The following is a 22094-nucleotide window of genomic DNA, read 5'->3' as shown; positions in this document are numbered from 1 at the left end:
TTATTTCCTATGGATGGGGATAACTTTCTTTCGTGGAGAAACCCCTTCATTCTCTTCTTATTCTGGACAGTCCTAACCAGTGATTGATTTGCTTCCCCCTATAAGTGTACATGAAGAGAGGTGTCTGACACTGAGTATTTTAACAAAAATTAAACCAATAAATTAATAAATATATTTTTGCTAAAGTGTATACACAGTACGTATAATCTGTATTTGCTAATCCTACTGTTTAACTAGATGCTGGCTTTTTACATCATGATTTGCCTCATTCACTTGCCAGACATCACATTTGTCTTTACAACTTGATACTTATAGTTTTGTTACTGTATTTTTGAAAATTCAATGAAAAAGTTCATGTAAAAAAATTAAGGTATCAATCTGATGGAGCTCTGACATCTCACCGATTAGCCGTTCTCCGCAGGGTATCAGGTTGGAAGCAGATGGCTCTGTATACTTTGTAGTAGCTGTGTCACACTAATACAGCCCAATTCAGGGGTATTTTAAGAACAGCCCATCAATATGCTGTCTTGGACAACATAACTTCTATTCAGAGACAATGAAGTGGGCATTCCCAAACTGTGCCTACATAAGTTGGTTCAATTTTTATGTACAGTATAATAGTGCACAGAGAAATGAGATCCATGTTTGCCATGTATTTACTAGTCCAAGTAAAAGTGAATGTATACATACCAACACATAGAGTACTTTGCTCACTCTGTCCGATAAGCCTGAACTGCTCACAGTAGCCAAAACATCTATGTGAACTTCTGTTGCTTTGAGTGGGATAACAACATAGTACACCACCTTGGATGACTGTGCTGGTATTTTAACGGTTTCCTGATAACCTCTGGATTTAGTAGCCAAACTGCATATATTCTCATTATAAAAGAACTTCACCCTGGCCTGGAAAGCGAGAAACAATCTTTACAATAGAGCAAAATAAATAAGTCATTTGGGCAAAAACATACACACAGTTTTAAAATGTAGTCCTTTACATTTAACGACATCTGTTTAACCCTTTAATGACGCAGGCTAGTTTGTACATTAATGCTTGGCGACTTTTTTCATAGTTTCCTTCCCCGTATTCCAAAATTCATGACTTTTTTATTTTTCTGTTGACCTACCTATGTGAGGGCTTATTCTTTGCGTGACGAGTTGTACGTTCAATTTCCACCATTTTGGATTAGCTAACTTTTTTGGGGTCCATATGAAATAACACACAATACTATCATAATTTTTTGCATTTTGTTTTTACGCCATTTAGGGTACATTAAAAATGACATGGTAACTTTGTCCGGTTGGAGATTATGATTATGGCGATACCATATTTATATTGGTTTTTATGTTTTACTGCTTTTACAAATAAAATATCACTTTTTTGAAAATGAATAATTTTCCTGGGGTCACCGTATTCTGAAGCCTATAACTTTTTACTGAACTTTTGACGGAAATATGTCAGGGTTCTTTATTTGCGGCACAAAATATTCTTTTTTTGTTTGTTTTTTTCCTATTAGTATATCTTTGAAGTGTGGGAGGAAACCCATGCAAACACGGGGAGAACATACAAACTCCTAGCAGATGCTGTCCTCGGTTGGATTCGAACCCAGGACTCAAGCGCTACAAGGCTGCCGTGCTAACCACTGAGCCACCAGGTCACCACAAAATGTACTTTTTATTGGTATCAATGTATTGTTATTGTTTGGACAAATCAAAGTGACCAAAATACGTTAACTTGCATGTTGCGGTATATATTTTCCTTAAGGAGCTTACCGTTTGGGATAATTAATGCTATTTTTGGATATACTGTAAACCTCCTGCAACCAAACTGTTCCTGTGCTACTGGGAATTTCTCTAAGGGAGCGTTCACACTACCGTTGGTGTCCAACAGCTAGTGTTCGCTGCTAATGTCCGTTCAAAATGTTTTGCGGACATTAGCAGCGTCACTAGCTTTGTCCGTGACATTTTGCATTGATTTAAATGGACATCGGGTGCGTTCTTTTACTGTCCATGGGTGTCCTTAAGTGTCCGTTTCCAAAGATGTCCAACTTTTCAAGCAGACCTTGTCGGGTTTTGCTGTCCGCTTGAAAAGTCAGACATCTTTGGGAACGGACACTTAAGGACAGGTATGGAGTGTAAAACAACGCACCCGATGTCCATTTAAATCAATGCAAAATGTCACGGACACAGCTAGTGTCCGCTGATAATGTCCGCAAAAGATTTTGAACGGATATTAGCAGCGGACACTACCTGTCGGACACCGACGGCAGTGTGAACGCTCCCTAAGACATAAAATGGCTGTCTGCCTCACCAGCTGCCTGCACACAACATGCATATATATTCACACTGGACATTTTACCATCACACCTGGAATTACATAGCTACATTTGGGAATATATCAATTGCAGAAATAAATCATATGCAGTGATGTAATAACACAGACAGCATAAACAAGGTAAGTGGTTAAACAATAACCTCTTACACTAAGGGAGACAAAACAATGCAAAGTGCTGTTTTTCCTTTGCATTATGCATGACAGGATAGAAAAATTAAATAATAAAATAATAAAAAACAAACCACAGCTTGACTTGGCGTATAATTGTGGATTACTGCCCGAATCTGTACTTGCTCGTTTTTTATAACACTGTAAGGCATTCTCAGGTCAATGAAAAATTCCTTAAAAGTGGTCAGTTGGTATGGTTCTGATACGCAAATGCCTGAAAAAAGAAAAATATATATTCCAGTAGTTAAAAAGATATTTCTGCTAATTTATTTTTGGTACTGTATATTAGACAATTAGTCCTCAATGTCAAAACGGTTGTAAATATAAGAATTACAGTGAGCCTGTTAGAATGTGATTTTCATATTATACTTGTTTAACCATTTGCATAATCAATACATTCAATTTAAAAACGTGTGGTTTGTTGTTCCTAGACTAGTCAAGTTTAGTAAGCAGTAACCTGTTGTACTGGGGAATCAGTGCTCAAATACAGTCCTATGAAAAAGTTTGGGCACCCCTATGAATCTTAATCATTTTTAGTTCTAAATATTTTGGTGTTTGCAGCAGCCATTTCAGTTTGATATATCTAATAACTGATGGACACAGTAATATTTCAGGATTGAAATGAGGTTTATTGTACTAACAGAAAATGTACAATATGCATTAAACCAAAATTTGATCGGTGCAAAAGTATGGGCACCCTTATCATTTTATTGATTTGAATACTCCTAACTACTTTTTACTGACTTACTGAAGCACATAATTGGTTTTGTAACCTCAGTGAGCTTTGAACTTCATAGCCAGATGTATCCAATCATAAGAAAAGGTATTTAAGGTGGCCAATTGCAAGTTGTTCTACTATTTGAATCTCCTCTGAAGAGTGGCATCATGGGCTACTCAAAACAACTCTCAAATGATCTGAAAACAAAGATTGTTCAACATAGTTGTTCAGCGGAAGGATACAAAAAGCTGTCTCAGAGATTTAACCTGTCAGTTTCCAGGTCAGGAAATGGAAGACCACAGGGACAGTTCTTGTTAAGCCCAGAAGTGGCAGGCCAAGAAAAATATCAGAAAGGCAGAGAAGAAGAATGGTGAGAACAGTCAAGGACAATCCACAGACCACCTCCAAAGAGCTGCAGCATCATCTTGCTGAAGATGGTTTCACTGTGCATCGGTCAACAATACAGCACACTTTGCACAAGGAGAAACTGTATGGGAGAGTGATGAGAAAGAAGCCGTTTCTGCAAGCACGCCACAAACAGAGTCTCCTGAGGTATGCAAAAGCACATTTGGACAAGCCAGCTTCATTTTGGAAGAAGGTCCTGTGGACTGATGAAACAAAGATTGAGTTGTTTGGTTATACAAAAAGGCGTTATGCATGGCGTCCAAAAAAAACAGCATTCCAAGAAAAACACTTGCTACCCACTGTAAAATTTGGTGGAGGTTCCATCATGCTTTGGGGCTGTGTGGCCAATGCCGGCACCGGGAATCTTGTTAAAGTTGAGGGTCGCATGGATTCCACTCAGTATCAGCAGATTCTTGAGAATAATGTTCAAGAATCAGTGACGAAGTTGAAGTTACGCCGGGGATGGATATTTCAGCAAGACAATGATCCAAAACACCACTCCAAATCGACTCAGGCATTCATGCAGAGGAACAATTACAATGTTCTGGAATGGCCATCCCAGTCCCCAGACCTGAATATCATTGAACATCTGTGGGATGATTTGAAGCAGGATGTCCATGCTCGGCGACCATCAAACTTAACTGAACTTGAATTGTTTTGTAAAGAGGAATGGTCCAAAATACCTTTATCCAGGATCCAGGAACTGATTAAAAGCTACAGGAAGCGACTAGAGGCTGTTATCTTTGCAAAAGGAGAATCTACTAAACATTAATGTCACTTTTCTGTTGAGGTGCCCATACTTTTGCACCGGTCAAATTTTGGTTTCATGCATATTGCACATTTTCTGTTAGTACAATAAACCTCATTTCAGTCCTGAAATATTACTGTGTCCATCAGTTATTAGATATATCAAACTGAAATGGCTGTTGCCTACACCAAAATATTTAGAACTAAAAATGATTAAGATTAATAGGGGTGCCCAAACTTTTTCATAGGACTGTAATATTTGTCTATCTATATGGTTCATCCAGAGAAAAGCATTTCCTATATAAGGGTCATTCCATATCAAGTGATCCAAATAGGAATATTTTTTTTACCTGACGTCTTTAGATTTTTTAAATTTTTATTTTTTATGAAGTACAACTTAAGTTAATTACAAATAAAAAGTTTTGAATTTTTTTCTTCATCAGTTAATTTTTTATAGACTTCTAAAGTTTTGAAAAAGTGTGAATTTTGGTCTGGTATGGCTTTACATTTTTTAACATATCTTGGGCTAGAATTAAGATAAATAGGTGGGAGAGGCATCATTTTTCTCAGAGCGGTACCGGCTTTCAGTTGATATGTCACAAGACGATGTTTCTTTATATTTTGTTTTGGAGAAATCAAATTCAAAATTTTGATGCGCAATTTGAAAAAAAACGTATGTTTTAAAATTGTGAAAAAATGCATTTGTGTTACTTGTGTTCTTATTTTTCAGTAAAGGGGTATACTCTAATAAAGAATAAAACGTAGCTTTTAATAAATATGATTAAAAAAGAACTATTAAAGTATCTCGTGGCTGCTATTGTATTACAGTGTTAACAACAGGTATTGCACACTTGTATCCTTTCATAGATAGGACAGAGGGGTGGTCTGAGTCGGGAAAATCCACACCACTACCACTGATACAGATTGTTAACAGAGCGGCGTGGCAATTCACCCACCCGTATGGCCAGTTCCCCCAAAATAACTCCAAGGGCCAATGACAAAGCTCCTGTCACTCCTTCCTAATGTCTATACAGGATATGGTAACTGGGTCCCACAATGATGGCCCTATACGCTATAACACCGTGCGTGTAGCAATCTGCCCCTAATAGGTCGGATATAGGAGGCTCAAGCTACACTCACTACATTCTGTATAGCTGTACCATTATCAAGTAAGTGTGAGGAATAGACCAGGAGAGCAGCATTTGTAAGCCCTATAGTACACTCTCTACGCGTTTCGCAAGGCTCATCAGGAGAGTAAGAGGAGACTATTAAAGTAACAAAACAAAAAAGGTTGCGGTAATAACCACATTTCCTGGGACCTAGATGGTAGGTCCAAATTGGGATCAATTTAAAAAAAAAAAAAATTTAAGCCTTGAATCATCTGATTTTATGTTTGTGTGTGCTTCTTCCTTTTTTCTTTTCAAATTACAACTTGCTGAATTCAACATTTATATGCAACAATAAAAAAACATAAAAAACAAATACTGTAAGTGCCAGAACAAATACATCTTATCATCAGAACACAGCTTGTTCAGCATTTTCAACCTGAATGCATTGAACAAAATGAAAGAAAAAAGCTGCTCATATCCTCAAGTGCGATTTTCTAAATAGTCTCATCCTAATTATATGTTAACAAGAGTACAAGAACCAATATTTATAACACCTATTTCTACATGTAACAATTGTTTTTTATTATATCACTAAACATGTAATTTATTAAGAAAAATAGTCCAGTAGATAAATCCTCATTCTATAAAATATGAACTAATCAAACAATTTATAGGATATTTTTAAACTACTGGCCTTTTATCATCAATTTGTCCTTTCTAGTGAGTGAAATGTACCGTAATCTTGTCCATAAGCGCTTACTAGCAATGGCCATTTCCTTTTGTGTCAAAGAGTATGTACGGCCTGTCATGGTGTTCGGCTCCACCTGAGTTAATATCTGATTTTTGTTGACTTGTAAGATGTCTGGTTTTCTTGGATACACAAAGGATGGTGCTGGACCAGAAGGATGCAAAAAAGTCAATTTTATGTCTTCATTTTCACAATCTTTGGAGAGTACAGTAGCCAGCCACCAGCGCCGATCATATTCACAGGTCACATAACCAGTTATGTCATCCATTGCCCATCTTGTGCCGCCTTCTACCACTTCATGGACTTCACTGTCCACAGGCTGAACAGATCTGAATTCAAGATTTTTGGAATGACACTGTAATAGTTATATTTTAAAATATTATCCCATTGCGATCCCATCTTGAATTTTGGTACAGATGTGGCTCGGAGCATAGCAGGCCCATGTGCATTTTTTTGAAATTTTTAAATAAAACGTTTTTTTCGGAAATGCGTTTTAAAATTTTGCGTTTGCATTCACATGGGTAAAATATTAACAAAGATACTCTTGTGACATATTTGGTGAAAGCCTGTATAGATCTGAGTAGAATGGCGTTTATTTTGTTTCTCTATCTTTTTTCTAGCCTAAGTTATGAGGAGAAATGTAAAGGCAGGCAACACAGAAATTCGCACTTTTTCTGAACTTTGAAAAAAAAATTTTCTTCACATTTTGCATTCTCTGACACACTATTACCAAATAACAAAATCTCAAAAGAATTAAAAATATAGAGGGAAAAATCATTGGTTCACTTGACACGGAATGACCCATAAGCATATACTGTATTACATGCTCTTGTGTAGGTCTTTACAGCAGCCTGCTTGTCCAGAAGGCCCAATATGCTCCAAGTGCAAATCGAACAAAAACCTAATACTCTTGCTTATAGCATTATTTAGGTAAAACTATTGTGGGGAAGTTAGCTCGGTAGAAGCAGTGGTGCGGACCCAAACACTCAAACAGGGACACAAAATATGCAGCAAACTGGTTTATTTAGAAAAAAAACAAAAACAGGAAAATAAATAAACCTTGGCTTCAGGCACAAAATACAGCCTTAACTTCAGGCAAAAACAAAATAAATACCTGCTCGTCTGAGCCACTAGCTAAACAGAACTGATAACCTAACTATACATGTGGCTTACTTCCAGCCACATGAACAAAACAGGAGCAATATTGTCTCAGTGGACTCTGGGTTACAGGACAGAACCAGACACCTCCTCTCACCTCATGGAACTGCACTGCAATGCAGGAGCTGCAGCCTTTTCTGACCTAGTAATGAGAAAAGGATCTACACCGGGGCTGAGGCCTACTCTAGATCTGCCCTGGACCACACATATGTCAGAAACCCGCGGCTGATATATCTGGACTCCAGCACTCTGCCAGTCACCTTCTCACAATATTTTGACAGAAATGCCATTCATTTGTTTCAAACACAGTTTCAATATTTCAAGAAATTCTGACACTAAAAAGTGAGTGAGGCTGAATAGACTGAATAAGCTCACACGTATTTAGAATCCAGCGTACTTCTCAGTTCCTGTTTGGTCTAGAAATATGGTGGTAATAATGACAATGTCCAAGTTACCTTTGTCTTCTTTAATGCTGATTGCTTGAATTATCCATGTAGTGATAGAATCTGGTAGATTGAGATCTAATGGCACAGTAACAGTGCTGAAAATGAAACAGAGACTTCATAAATGAGTTATCACAAGGACCAGGCCCCTTTCCATTAAATGCCAACCCAGGAGAGGTGGTTAAAAATAATAAAAAAAATACTTATACTCACCTGTCCTGGGCTCAGCATCCACTCCGGAGCTCTTCAGGCCGGTGACTGAGGTCCTGCTCCCCAGGCCTCACTGCTGGGGCCTGTGAATGGGCCCCAGCGGTAACATGGGGTGTGCAAGGATAATGACATCATTGTTTTGGTGTAATGACATCATTGTGCCCCACGTGATTGCTGAGCCCCAATCACAGGACCCAGCAGTGATGTCTGGGGAGCAGGACCTCAGTTGCAAGGAAGAAGAGGAGCGAGGATTCCCAGGAGAGTTGAGGTAAGGTGAGCATAAGTGTCTGTTATTTGTAATCAATTTCCCTGGGCCTTTGATGATTATATTCTGGGGTCTGAGGTGACCCCAGAGTATAATAATAACAACAGTTCTAGCAAGGGGGGTTCTGGGCACATATAATACTGTGTGGGGGCCACTGTGAGCATATAATACTGTGTGGGGGCCACTGTGAAGTTTATAATACTGTGTGAGGGCCACTGTGAAGTTTATAATACTGTGTTCAGAGCACTACAGAGTATATAATGCTGCGTGGGAGCCACTGCGTAGCACATAATGCTGTTTTGGGGCCACTGCAGAGCACATAATGCTGTGTGGGGGCCACTGTGGAGCATATAATACTGAGTGGGGGCCACTGTGGACAGTCAGGCCTTGATCACACAGAGTAATCTGGCACTCATTTTGCAGCAGATTTTGCACCTAAATCAGCAGCAGATTCCTCCCTCATTCTTCCACTTATTTAAACTAATTGGAGCAGAAAGTTGGGGGGGGGGGGAAAGCCTCCTGCTGGAAGTTGCCGCAGATTCTACAGCTGTTACGGAGGCCACGTCTTGAGACTCTAGTTAGAGTCATTCAATTGGGAGCAGTCAGTGGTGGAAAGCTGAATACTGATACTCTGTCCCGTGAGCCAGGGGCAGAAAATAAAGAAGAATCCGAGGCAGATGTCCACCTCAAATTCCTCTTTACTTTCTGATGTCTGCACAGGTGAACTGTAATACAGCCCTTTCCATATGTCTCCGTCAACAAGAAACACCCAATTTAGATTTTTTTTGTTGCTGCAGTGTGCATAAGTTACTCCAAAAGGGGCCCACTGGGGCTCTGTCACCCAAGGGCTCACACAAACCTGGAGCCAGCCCTGCTTTCTGGTATTCTCACTTACTTGTCTTTTAAGTCAGATTTAAGTTCCAACAAATTCCAGCGCCAACTCTCAGGGAATTTACTTCGGGGTGCACTGTCTTCTTCCAGATCTTCCTCAGTGTCATCAGCTGCAGGTAAGAGATATGTAATGAATGACCTGCATATTTGAGAATACTGTTCATGTTTCCTCTTATCAGTGGATATTATGATGTGAATGATATAATCAAAGCTTATAAGAGTTTATATTAACCCCTTAAGGGCGCAGCCTAAAAGTACCTTAAGGACTAGGCCTCATTTTTCAAATCTCTCATGATGTGACTGTATAGTACTATACCCGAGGAAGGGATAAGAGTTATTCCGAAAGCTTGTAATCTGTCATCATTATAGCCATTGAAAAAGTTATCAACTACTGAAGACTCTCAAGTTGTTGTTTTTTTATATAAGAAATTTAGCAAAGTTTTGGATTTATTTTTAAGGTTTTAAAAAGTAACAAAAAAAAAAACTTTATAAATTTGGTGTTGCTGGAATTGTACAGACCCATAGAATACAGGTGACAAGTAATTTTGGCTGCACAGTGAACACCATAAAAACAAATCCCATAAGGATGCAGTTTTTCTCCAATTTCACCCCATTCTCAGTTTTTTCTAGCTTCCCACTATATCATACAGAATATTAAATGGGACCATTAAAAAGTACAATTGTCCTGCAAACATTACGCCCTCATACTGCTCTATGAATGGAAAAAATAAAAAAGTTATTGGGTTATAAAGGCGGGGAGTCAAAAACAAAAATTGGCAAATGCCTGTGGCTGGAAGAGGTTAAAGAGATTCTTTCAAAACAGATTTTTCTGTGTGCCAATCCAGCTATGAGCAGGGAAGCAAGATGTAGTGTCTTCAAAAGTGGAGTGTTCCTGCATAGGGAGCTGTTGACAATAAGACCTGGACCGATCTATGGCGCATTAATGCTTAGTAAATGAATGGAACCAGACTACTAGGTTTGTTACCCTAAACCCCAGCCCCATAATGCAAGTTGGTTTAGGGGCCCCAGTCATGGTGACAGATTCCATTTAAGCAGCTGACTCATTTTCGACTGTCTGGTGGCTATGAACATACCTAGCAAGATTGTTTGCCAAAGTTCTAGCAGTGTTTATTATTATATGCATGAGTTCCACATTTCATTTATCACCATCTTCATATAGGTGAATATTTTTGCCATATGTTTTAGACCTATTGTAACTAATGTTATCCATTGAAGAATGCAGACTGAAGTTCTGATACCATTTTATAAAAAAAATATCTAAATCTTGAGAGTCAACAGGGCCTAAAAGTTGAGAGCTGTAATATAATAGAAGATATTTTATGGGATTCCAACTTTTCAGGATGTAATGTAGTTTATTAAACAGTGATAGAGGATTTCCAGGCACTTTCAAGCAATATGTAAATTTATGATAACACAGCATAAATTCCTTTAGAATGTTTAGGATCAATGACCTTCTTCAGCTCATATTTATAGCCATGTGGCCTAAAGGAATATACACTGTGGTGTTATCATGAATTTCAATTTTGCTCAAAATTTCCTGGAAATCCTTGTTTCATAAACCACCTTACATCTGGAAAAATATGAGTTGTTTGGTTGGGGGCACTAGGCCACTGGTGACATCTCTACCGCCTCTACTACTCCCATCCTCTGGTTCTCCCTTCTGGGTTGCGGCATATGTACTCGAAGACTTTAAAACACAAACCTAGCTTTATACTCCTGATCATTCGAATAACAAAGTAACAACATACTTACACCTGTCCCATCCTAAGTCAGCGGTAAATTGTTTTTTTACTTCCTCCGCATGCAAGCAGCACTGAAAGAATGTTTCTGCACAGTCCTCCCCCAGCTGAACCTGTTTTCTTCTTTTACTGCAAGGAAGTCCCATAGGACTCTCATGTAATCCAGCCAAACAACATGGTCTCAGATATGGAGGAATTGTACTTGCTGTAGAGTAATAAAATTATTTTGTTTATTGACGTATATATTTATTATGGTTATTGATACATATGTTACAATATAACATATCATCATTTGATAAGGCATATTAGTTAAAGGGGTTGTCCGGTATAAATGGAAATCCTTACACTAATCTAACACCCTTCTACTTTCTAAATAACATAATCAAAAATGTATATTTACCTATATTCCTGGAGCGGTCATTTGCCGGTTATCCGGTGATAATCCGTTTCCCCATTGCTGGAAAAAGAACATCTCTACTATTCCTTCCCACATCCACTCCACCATACTTACCTTCCAGGCTTCTTTCTGCGAATTGGATACTCCTTCTTTTCTGATTGCAAGTGCTTGTCCCAGCGCTGCTCTGCACACTGCTGCTGATAATTATAATCCACCGCTACTGCGCATGCGTGGGAGCTGTGCAGTAGAGGTGGATTATCGGCAGCAGTGCACAGAGCAGCGCTTCGAGAAACACTTGCAGTCAGAAAAGTAGTAGGAGCCATAGCGCAGGTGGAAGACAGGAAGGGGAAGGTAGAGAGGTAAGTATATAATGGGGTCAGGGGTTGGGCTGAGTAAGTAAGGAAGGGCTAGTAGTAGTTAGCAGGATAGCTATAGAGACAGGGAGGAGGTGTATAGGAGGGAGGGAGAGAGGAAGGGGGAGAGTGAGGTGAGAGGTACTTAGTGTAGAAGTTACATAGCAGGACGCTGAACCAGTAAAAAAAAATGCAGAATATGCCAGGAGCTCCCAGAAACACCCAGAAACCACTCAAAACACTGCTAAAGATATATGGGTGCATCTATTAACCCATTAATACCACTAAGAGACCTTTTTTGAAAAAACCATTTTTGGCCGCAAAACCCCTTTAATTTGTAAATGATTGTAAATTATGATTAATTCAACATAAAAATCCATGAGTACATTTCACACATAAAAGCCCCATCTTTAAGGTACTTTATGTGGTCACCTTTTTTCTGCTTTGCTTCCAACATATGTAGTGAACGGCGGCGGCGTTCATTTTGGCTTGAAGAGCAGGTAAAATCTGGAAAACACACCAAATTATTGCATTTATGCAGTTCTTTTTACAGATAAATAACATTAACAAATATGGGATGTGCAAAGAAACTAAATGTAAAAGTTTAATTCCTAGTTCCTTTATTAGAATTTCATGTGACACTCTCTCCTTAGTTTACCTGTGCAACCTTATACAATACAATGATATGTTTAGGGGATCTGCCATCATGAGTCATCATGCCAGTATGTATGGCACATGATTGCTGAGCCACAAATTGGACTGTGCTGAATTGACTGCCATTTTTTATCCCAGAACAGCAGACTACAAAAGTAGTAGAATGGCGGATGCAGTTTATACCTGTCACCCTTTACTCTAATGTTAAACACAAAACATAAGCCTCCTTTTGTCCTATTTGTTAACTTTTCAGACAGAAGATACAATCTAGGCATATAGTTTAAAAAAAATGGTAAACACAATACGCTATGAGTATTGTAGAAAGCTTTTCTGGTGACAATGACAATTCTGGACAATTACTTTAAGTGCGTTTTTTATACTTATTTTTGTTTCACGTTTGATAGTTGGTTACTCAAGGGTCACAAAAGACCACTGGGGCACATATTATTTCAGATTTTCTTTATATGCTACACTTTTCTCCTGGACTGCAAATAAAATGAATTTGAATGAGCCAAAGTCAATTGGCTCAAATACGTAATAATTATAAGACTATCTGGATTATAGGGTGGCCATGGAGATGTATAATGGCCAAAGCCAAGAATGGCTACAAAAGGAATGGGAAATATATAGGAAGTTCTTATACTTCTATTTTCTGCTCAGTCCACTCCTGGCTTTGGCTCAAAAAACCGCAGCAAATTCTGCAACGAAAAAAGCTAAGGCTAAGGCCCCACTGGGCGGAAAGGTAGTATTTTTGGGCATTGCGGAAACGCAGCGAAAAACGCTACGTTTTACAGTATCAGCATAGTGAATGCAATTTGGTCTAATCTTAGCCCCACACTGTGGAGAAAAATGCTGCGGAAAAGCTGTGTTTTTGAAAAACGTTCGCGTTTTTGAAAAACGCAGCATGTCAATTATAGTTGCGGAAACGCTGAGTTTTTCCCTCCATAGATTTCTATGGAGAGTGTGAAAACTCATGATAAATGTGTTGCCAAAACTGTGCAGAAACGCCACGGAAAAGCATCAAAATCCGCAGACAAAAACTCACTGTTTTGCTTGGTTGAGGCTAAGGCCTTACGGGCTGGAATCGCAGCACTAAAGCGCTGCAGGAACAACCGCGGCGTGAACACATTGTGGTTCTTCCCGCAGTACTTTAAACAGAAAGTTCACAGAGTTTTACTCCATGGACTTTCTGTTACAATTATATCTAAAGGAAAGCCCCCGGCATTTTCGTAGATAAAATTGACATGGTGCAATTTTCAAAGCCGGGACAGTTTTGGAAACCGCAGCATGTCCGCGCTGCGATTTTTTCCGCAAAGTGGGCATGGGATTCACATGAATCCCATCCACTTTACAAGTACTGTAAAACTCCACGATTTTTCCCGGCCTAAATAGTAGAGGACCATAATTCCTTAGGATTTTCAACATAGCCTTTTAATTACCTTTATTGCACATGAGAAACTCGAGCAAAAACACGATGAAAAACTCAACAGAAAACTGATATGAATTTCCGCAGCGCAAAACAGAAAAACGCGATGAAAAACGCATGTACATGCGCTTTTTTTTCCGCAACAGAAAATGCAGTGTTTTCTCTGTGGTTTTTTACGCTGCTTTTTTTTTGCTGCGTTTCTGGCCAGTGTGGCCTTAGCCTAAGGGTAAGGCCCCACGATGCGGAAACACAGCTTTTTCGTTGCAGATCTTGCTGTGGTTTTTTGAACCAAAGCCAGTAGTGGACTGAGCAGAATGTAGAAGTATAAGAACTTCCTATATATCTCTCTTTCCTTTTGTAGCCATTCTTGGCTTTGGCTCCAAAACAACCGCAGCAAAATCTGCATTTCTGCAGCATGGGGCCTCAGCCTAAGAATAGCTTTCTAATATAAGGCTAAGACCCCACATTCCATAAGTATAATTTACATGCTGCGATTTACAAAAGCGTGACAGTTTCTTGAAATTGCAGAAAAATATCCGCAGCGGACATGCTGTTATGTGTGGATGGCATTAGCCAGAATCCCATCCACTTTGCAGTTATTGTAAAAAGCAGCAGTTTTTGCTTCAGGGTTTCTGCCATGGCAAAATTGCAGCATTTAATCTACAAGGGGCCCTGGCCTAACTTTGTGTTGGATTACAGTTATTTTCTAACCAATTCTCTCTGCCTAGACTTCTGCTTGTGGTTTTGTGGGTTTCTCATATATTGCAGACTTGTGTTGAATGGCAGATTATAGTAGTGTCTGGATTACCAAATGTAGTCTGATGCTAGGTTCACACTAGCGCCCGGAGTCCGTTCTGAGCTTTCCGTCTTCTGCATGCAGAAGATGGAAAGCTGTCACACCGGGTCTGGCCGTGTGCGCCGGTGAGCGTTTTATGCTCACGGCCGGACATCTTTCAAACCCATTCAAATGAATGGGTATGAAAGAGTCCTGCAGGTTTCCGTCTCCTGCTCAGTTTTGTGCAGGAAATGGAAACCTGCAGAACGGAGACCAGGCGCGGATGTGAACGAGCCCTTAATAGGACTTCCGCAGTATTTAATAGCACTGTATGGTTGCGAATTATTATACTTACCACTTCTGGGTAGAGTATGTATTTTCTCTATATTGGTTGTAAAATCTAGACCAGCATCTTGAAATACACCCAAAGGGTTAGCTCCACCACCAGCTGTGCATCCAATGTCATTTTGTTGTACGTCATCCCATATCTAGGTTTAACAAAGCCAATGTTAGAAAAATAAATCTCACAAAACTACCTGAAGGCTAAGCCCCCACACTGCAAAAATGCAACTTTTTGTGTTTGCAATTTTGGGAAAAAAATTTAAGCCAAAGCCAGTGGGGCACATTTATCAAGTGGGAAACTTTTATGTCTTTTTTTTTTTTGCATCAAAATGTCTGGGGTACATCAAATATGATATATTTATGCATAAAGTGCACAAAAAAATTAGAAATGTAAGACTGGCTAAACAATTGAAATTTGTGTACCAAAATGGGCGTGGCTAAATTTGCTCTAGTTAGTCGACTGTGTGTATTTTGTTGTCCGCAAATTAGTAACCAGTGTTCATTTCTTGCAGACAGTGTCTCATTAGTGTGTCTTCAGCATCAGTGCTGTATTTCTGCAAAAACAGACACTGTATTATCAGTGTGTGATCTGAGTTTGCGATCCACAGAAAAAACAAAACAAAACACAGGAGACATCTAATAATGTCCCTAGCTTGTCCGCAAATACGACCTGCTAAGAATAGGACCTGCTATAAACTTTGCGGCCTGGACTGATAGTCCGCACACTGATCCGTGGAAACCACGGTCGTGTGCATGAACCCATAGAAATGAATAGGTCAGTGTGCTAGTCGGGAAAATCACAGATAGCACACTGATCCTGCCCACGGTCCTCTGCAAGGGGCTTAAATATCACTCAGATTTATGAATCTGAAAAGCCTAAATTATGGCGCAGAGTTTTAGATGCAAACAAAAACAAATACATCGCTATGTACACACTAATATAAATATATCACATACACACATGCTGTATATATATTATACTAGCTGGTACCCGCGACTTCGTCTGCGGTGATTGTAGAAGTGGGTATATACAGGCGTGGGTAAGGTTTTCGTAGTGTGTTTAAGGTATGGGATATGAAATGTAAGTTTGTATCTTGTTTTTGCTGTAATTCTGAGAATACGTGAGACTTTTGTGTTGAAGTTAATTTGTAGTTGAGCTGCTATATATACGGTGTTGTGAAAAACTTTACATAGTGACTTTGGGACAGAGGTATTTGAAGTTAACCCTTTGCTGCCAATGGCATTTTTTGATTTTCGTTTTTGACTCCCCTCCTTCTAAACCCCATAACTTTTTTATTTCTCGGCTCCCAGAGCCATATGAGGTCTTAATTTTGGCGGGACAAATTTTTCTTCATGATGCCGCCATTAATTATTCTATATGATGTACTGGGAAGCAGGGAAAAAATTCAAAATGGGGTGGATTTCAAGAAAAAATGCATTTCTGCGACTTTCTTACGGGCTTTCGTTTTACGGCGTTCACTGTGCAACCAAAATTACATGTCCCCTGTATTCTGTGTTTCGTTACGATTCCGGGGATACCAAATTTATATGGTTTTAGTTACATTTTGACCCCTTAAAAACAAATCCAAAACTGTGAAAAAATTTTTTTTTGAAAAGTCGCCATATTCCGACAGCCGTAACTTTTTTATATGTGCATGTACGGGAATGTATATGGCGTCTTTTTTTGCGGGACTGGGTGTACTTTGTAGTTCTACCATCTTCAGGAAATGTTATTGCTTTGATCACTTTTTATTCAAATTTTTATCCGAATCAAAACAGTGAAAAAACGGCGGTTTGGCACTTTTGACCATTTTTCCCGCTACGGCGTTTACCGAACAGGAAAAATATTTGTATAGCTTTGTAGAGCAGGCGATTTTGGACGCGGGGATACCTAACATGTATGTGTTTCACAGTTTTTAACTACTTTTATATGTGTTCTAGGGAAAGGGGGGTGATTTGAATTTTTTATCCTTTTTTTTTTTTTTTTTTAATATTTTTTTACTTTTTTTAAACTTTTTTTTTTGCATTTATTAGACCGCCTAGGGGTATTGACATGGGTGGGCGGTGTCGCGGATTGTCATAGCGGTGGGGGTTGGCAAACATGGCTGCTCTGGAGCGTTAAAGAGAGCCTCCTGCAGTATCGTTAAGGTGAGGGGCAAAGTGGTAAAGTATATGTATATGAGATTGTGTGGAGTTAGGGGCGAGGCTGTAGAGGGTAATATGAATTTTGTGGCTTGCTATGGTCCAAAGTGTGTGAGATTGCAGAGATGGTGATGTGAGTTTGGGGTTTGTGGGGGTCCTGGGAAAAACGTATGTGCGCTATTGTGACGAAAAGTAGCCTATTGCGCAATGGGGTGTATTAACTATGTTTGTGGAAAATTTCAGCCAAATCGGTCGAGCGGATTTTGCGTGATTGACTAACAAACATCCGGAAACACAAACCCACAAACATCCAAACTCACAAACTTTCACATTTATAATATTAATAGGATTACCTACCTCTCAATGTTCTTAGAAATACTATTTTTAAATAATCTTCTGGCCCCAAATACTGTAATGTTTGCTTGTTGCCTCAAAACATTAATATGTTTTGGAGATTGAGTGGTCAGATCCCTATCCCAATCTCTGAATAGATGTATTTTACCAGGGATAGTCACAGAGTCAGACTGGAACTGTCCTTGTCAGGACAGGAGCTATGTACGGACGTATCCCTTACCCCTTGAACCTAAGATGTTTGTCATGATGCATTATGGTTACCAGCTCCGTTTTGTCCCGCCCTGGTAAGACGACGGTTCTTTTTAGATTTGAGCACTGGTTAGTATATGTTAAGTTTTAAGTATATTTGATCCTGTGCTATTGTGACACTGATAAACATTATTTTGTAAACATCTATGAATAATAGCTAGTTTGGAGGAACTCCATTGAGATGGTTTTTCACTGGGGTATTTCCCTTGAAAAGGTTGAGAAACAATGCTCTGCAGAGCTACACTATGCTTTAAATGTGTACAAAATTCAGTACAACTAGTTTAGTACTGACCTTGTCCTGGGTGAGCCTGGATTTATTATTTAAGACAAATACTGCTTTGTCTACAGCCACTAAGCCCACATATGCTCCTTTATCTCCAGTCAACTGAAGTTCAACCTTTTCTTGAGGTCTGTAAAAATTTGCAGGCCTTTTGGATGGATTTATTTTTAGCTGTGAAGACAAAAAACCACAACAGGTAATAATTAGAGATGAGCAAACACTGTTCGATCGAATAGATATTGGATTGAATATCAGGTCGTTCGAGGTATTCGATTCCAATTGAATACCACAAGGCAAACGCACTAAAAATTTGATTCCCCTCCCACCTTCCCTGGCACTTTTTTGAACCAGTAACTTGCAGGGGAGGTGGGACAGGAACTACGACAATGGAGGCATCGAAAAAAAATCGGAAAAAGTAATTGGCTGGCTAAATCAGGTGACCTCCAATTTATACGAATGGTGGATTTAACATTCGGTTAATTTAAGACTGTGAACTATGTGACTGTGAGACAGGGATAGATGTAAAGGCAGGGTTAGCTAGGGATTACCTTTATTTAGGTGGGAATATTACTCACCCAGCTCTTTGGGGCGGTATCTCGTCAGGATCCCTGTCAGCTTTCGATATGTGCGAGCTGACTTTTTCCCATAGGAATGCATTGACCAGCATTGATTGGCCGAATGCCATACAGAGTATAGCATTCGGCCAATCAACGCTGGTTCTGCCGGAGGAGGCGAAGTCTAAGATTGCTCCACAGCAGTCTACATTCTGGTGCGATCTTAGACTCCGCCTCCTCACAGACACACCTCCGGCAGAACCAGCGTTGATTGGCCGAATGCTGTAGTCTGTTTGGCATTCAGCCAATCAACACTGGTCAATGCATTCCTATGGGAAAAAGTCAGCTCCCGCATATCGCAAGCTGACAGGGATCCCGACATAATACAGTGACTTGGGCATGTTAGATGCTTCCCCTGCTGTCCCAGTTGCATTCCAGGGTGTTGGCATCATTTCCTGGGGTGTCATAGTGGACTTGGTGACTCTCCTTAGTCGAAGAGTGGGATCCCCTGAAACGAGCATTTTTTCCCCATAGACTATAATGGGGTTCAATATTCGTTCGAATAGTCGAATATTGAGGGACTATTCGAAACGAATATCAAATATGTTCGCTCATCTCTAGTAATAATGATTTGGAATGCTATTGTATATCTTCCATTATATAAGCTCTGTTTGCTTCAATTTCTCCACTGGAACAAAAAATTTAATCTACAGAAAATTAAAAAATAAATTCACACCAAAAAGTAAATAGTACTCTTTTTTCATATTTTAAATAGTTCATAATAATAAAAAGCTTACATATTTTATCCTGTTGCACATTGATCTAGAGAATAAAATTATTTGTATTGCACACTACATGGAGTTTACAAAAAAAAAATCTTTCCCCTACTCAAAAAATGATTTAAGTTAGCTAGTCAATAAATTATATTTGAAAAATAATGGAGCCAAAAGCCAAAACCTCTTTCACAAAAGAATCCTCTCTCATGTCATTATATAGCCAAATAATTTCATGAAGTCATGGCTCATGAAACGCATTGACACAAATTTGACTTTTTTTTTTTCCAACGAATATGTTTTTATTGTGCAAAGTACATATTAGGTATCACTGGAAATACAAAATACAATAAAGGAATAGCTGTTGATTTTACCCTCAAAATTAATAAATTAAATTAATATATATATATATATATATATATATATATATATATATATATATATCCTCAAAATAGTGCAATTGAAAACTACAATTTGTCCTGCAAAAAACAATGATATGATATACCGGTAGGTACATTGACCGAAAAATAAAGAAGTTATGGCTCTTAGAAGGGAGCATGAAAGAAAGAAATTAAATTTCTTGGAAGATGTATTCCTATCTCGGCATTTATGAGGAGATGTTTTCTATCAGACAGAGCAAAACAACTATCTATAGATTGTGTCGCCATTGCAGCTCATCTACATTGAAGACAATAAGGGCAAAGCTGCAATGAACGGTGTTTAGAAAAAAGTAGTCATGTTTTATAATCCTGGACAACATTACTTTTGTCAGTATCCATTCCTGGTGACACTGACCAAAATGTTACTTACCGAGCCCTTGCAGGTTCTTTTCAGATTGAGCCAGACAGAGTCAGACACTAATTCAAGCATACCACCACTGAGAAACACATAGTAATAAGCCACAATCCTGAAAGAAGGTAGCATATCTGGTGTCACATAAAACCGTACTGCAGAAATTTGTTCTGTTCCACTCCTTTTCTGAAATATTGTCTGCAAAATTTTTCCTCTGCTCAGAATCTAGTAAATGAAGAATGTCTGATTAGAAACTATTGGCATTTCAGTTTATTAATATAATTTGTGGCGTACCAATATTTGCCATTCATAAATATAATTTGTGACATTATAATATTTGACATATATAAATATAATTTGTGACATACTGATATTTGATATATATTAATATAATTGTCATACTGATATTTGATATATATTAATATAATTTGTGACATACTGATATTTGATGTGTATTACTACAATTTGTGACATACCAATATTTGGCATTGTTCTAATTTGTTATAAAGTTGGCCAGGCACCTACAATAGCAGTCAGGCTAACAAGCTTGTTTGGTAGACAGCTAATACAACGTACAGTGGAACCTCGACATACGAGTGGCTCCGCATACGAGTAATCCAAGTTACGAGCCTCGATGCGAGCGAAATTTCTGTTCGACACACGAGCTCAAATTCGGAATACGAGCCCAGCTTGCGCGTCACCTGACCCAGAATCCCCTTGCATCCGGTGATGTCGGCCATTTTCTTTTGCATCATGGGTCCCAAGAAGAAAGTAAGCGCTGACAAGAAGAAAAGGATGATGTCCATAGAAATGAAGCAGGAGCTGATAAAGTTACATGAGAAAGGGACTCGTGTTATAGAACTTGCTCGGATGTACGAACAGAGTACTTCCACTATTTGTGCGATCCTAAAGCAGAAGGACATCATTAAAAGTGCTAAACCAGCGAAAGGCACGACGGTATTATCCCAACTTAGGACATCAGTACATGAGGAAATGGAGAGGTTATTGCTAATATGGATCAAAGAAAAGGAGCTCGCAGGAGATACAGTAACCGAAGCAATCATCAGCACTAAAGCTCGTGCGATATTCTCAGACCTAAAAAACAATCAACCTTCAACATCGGAAGATCAAGATGAGTTCAAGGGAAGTCATGGCTGGTTTGAAAAATTTCGAAAGAGAACTGGAATTCACTCGGTGGTAAGGCATGGGGAGGCATCAAGTGCAGACACGAAAGCAGCGGACAAGTTCATAACGCATTTCGCTAAGCTAGTGGAAGAAGAAGGCTACGTCTCACAGCAAATATTTAACTGTGATGAAACGGGCCTATTTTGGAAAAAAATGCCCCGTAGGACTTACATCACTGCCGAGGAAAAACACATGCCAGGACATAAGCCCATGAAGGACCGTCTAACCCTTGCATTGTGTGCAAACGCGTCTGGTGACTGCAAAGTGAAGCCGCTGCTCATTTACCATTCAGAGAATCCTCGAGCATTCAAGACCCACAAGATCTTGAAGGAAAAACTGCATGTTATGTGGCGCTCCAATGCAAGGGCATGGGTAACAAGGCAGTTTTTCGTTGACTGGGTAAATCTTGCTTTTGGTCCTACAGTCAAGCAGTATCTGTTGAGTAATAAACTCCCCCTACGTGCCTTACTGCTCCTCGACAATGCTCTAGGCCACCCGCCCGCTCTTCAAGATGACATCCTTGAAGAGTTTCAATTTATCAAGGTTGTCTTTCTCCCACCCAACACAACTTCAGTCTTGTAACCAATGGATCAGCAGGTTATATCCAATTTCAAGAAACTGTACACAAAGCATTTATTCCGCCGATGTTTTGATGTGACAGAAAATACCAATTTGACATTGCGTGAGTTTTGGAAGGATCATTTTAACATTGTTTCATGCCTTAACATGATTGACCTTGCTTGGCAAGAAGTGTCAAGACGGACACTGAACTCGGCATGGAAGAAGCTGTGGCCTGCTGCGGTTGAACCAAGTGACTCTGGTGGGGTCGGGGAAGAGACCGACATGCCATTGGAGGAGATTGTG

General features: G+C 39.2%; 1 protein-coding gene across 1 annotated transcript in view; it reads right to left on the bottom strand.

The window, feature by feature from the left end:
- LOC142189629 (complement C3-like) overlaps positions 1–22094 on the bottom strand; it is a 91846-nt gene that overhangs the window by 43622 nt on the left and 26130 nt on the right. Inside the window, exons 13-21 of the mRNA XM_075262235.1 lie at positions 20064–20270; positions 17939–18097; positions 14915–15047; positions 12137–12211; positions 10968–11159; positions 9199–9304; positions 7841–7926; positions 2575–2714; positions 691–903 (exon numbers count right to left, since the gene is read on the bottom strand). Coding sequence (XP_075118336.1) covers positions 691–903; positions 2575–2714; positions 7841–7926; positions 9199–9304; positions 10968–11159; positions 12137–12211; positions 14915–15047; positions 17939–18097; positions 20064–20270 — 1311 coding nt within the window. The remainder of the gene's footprint in view (positions 1–690; positions 904–2574; positions 2715–7840; positions 7927–9198; positions 9305–10967; positions 11160–12136; positions 12212–14914; positions 15048–17938; positions 18098–20063; positions 20271–22094) is intronic.

The sequence above is a fragment of the Leptodactylus fuscus genome, chromosome 1 (assembly GCF_031893055.1).
Source record: "Leptodactylus fuscus isolate aLepFus1 chromosome 1, aLepFus1.hap2, whole genome shotgun sequence".
NCBI lineage: Eukaryota > Metazoa > Chordata > Amphibia > Anura > Leptodactylidae > Leptodactylus > Leptodactylus fuscus.
Note: the sequence above shows the minus strand (reverse complement) of the source record. Positions and strands in the feature narration are given on the sequence as shown.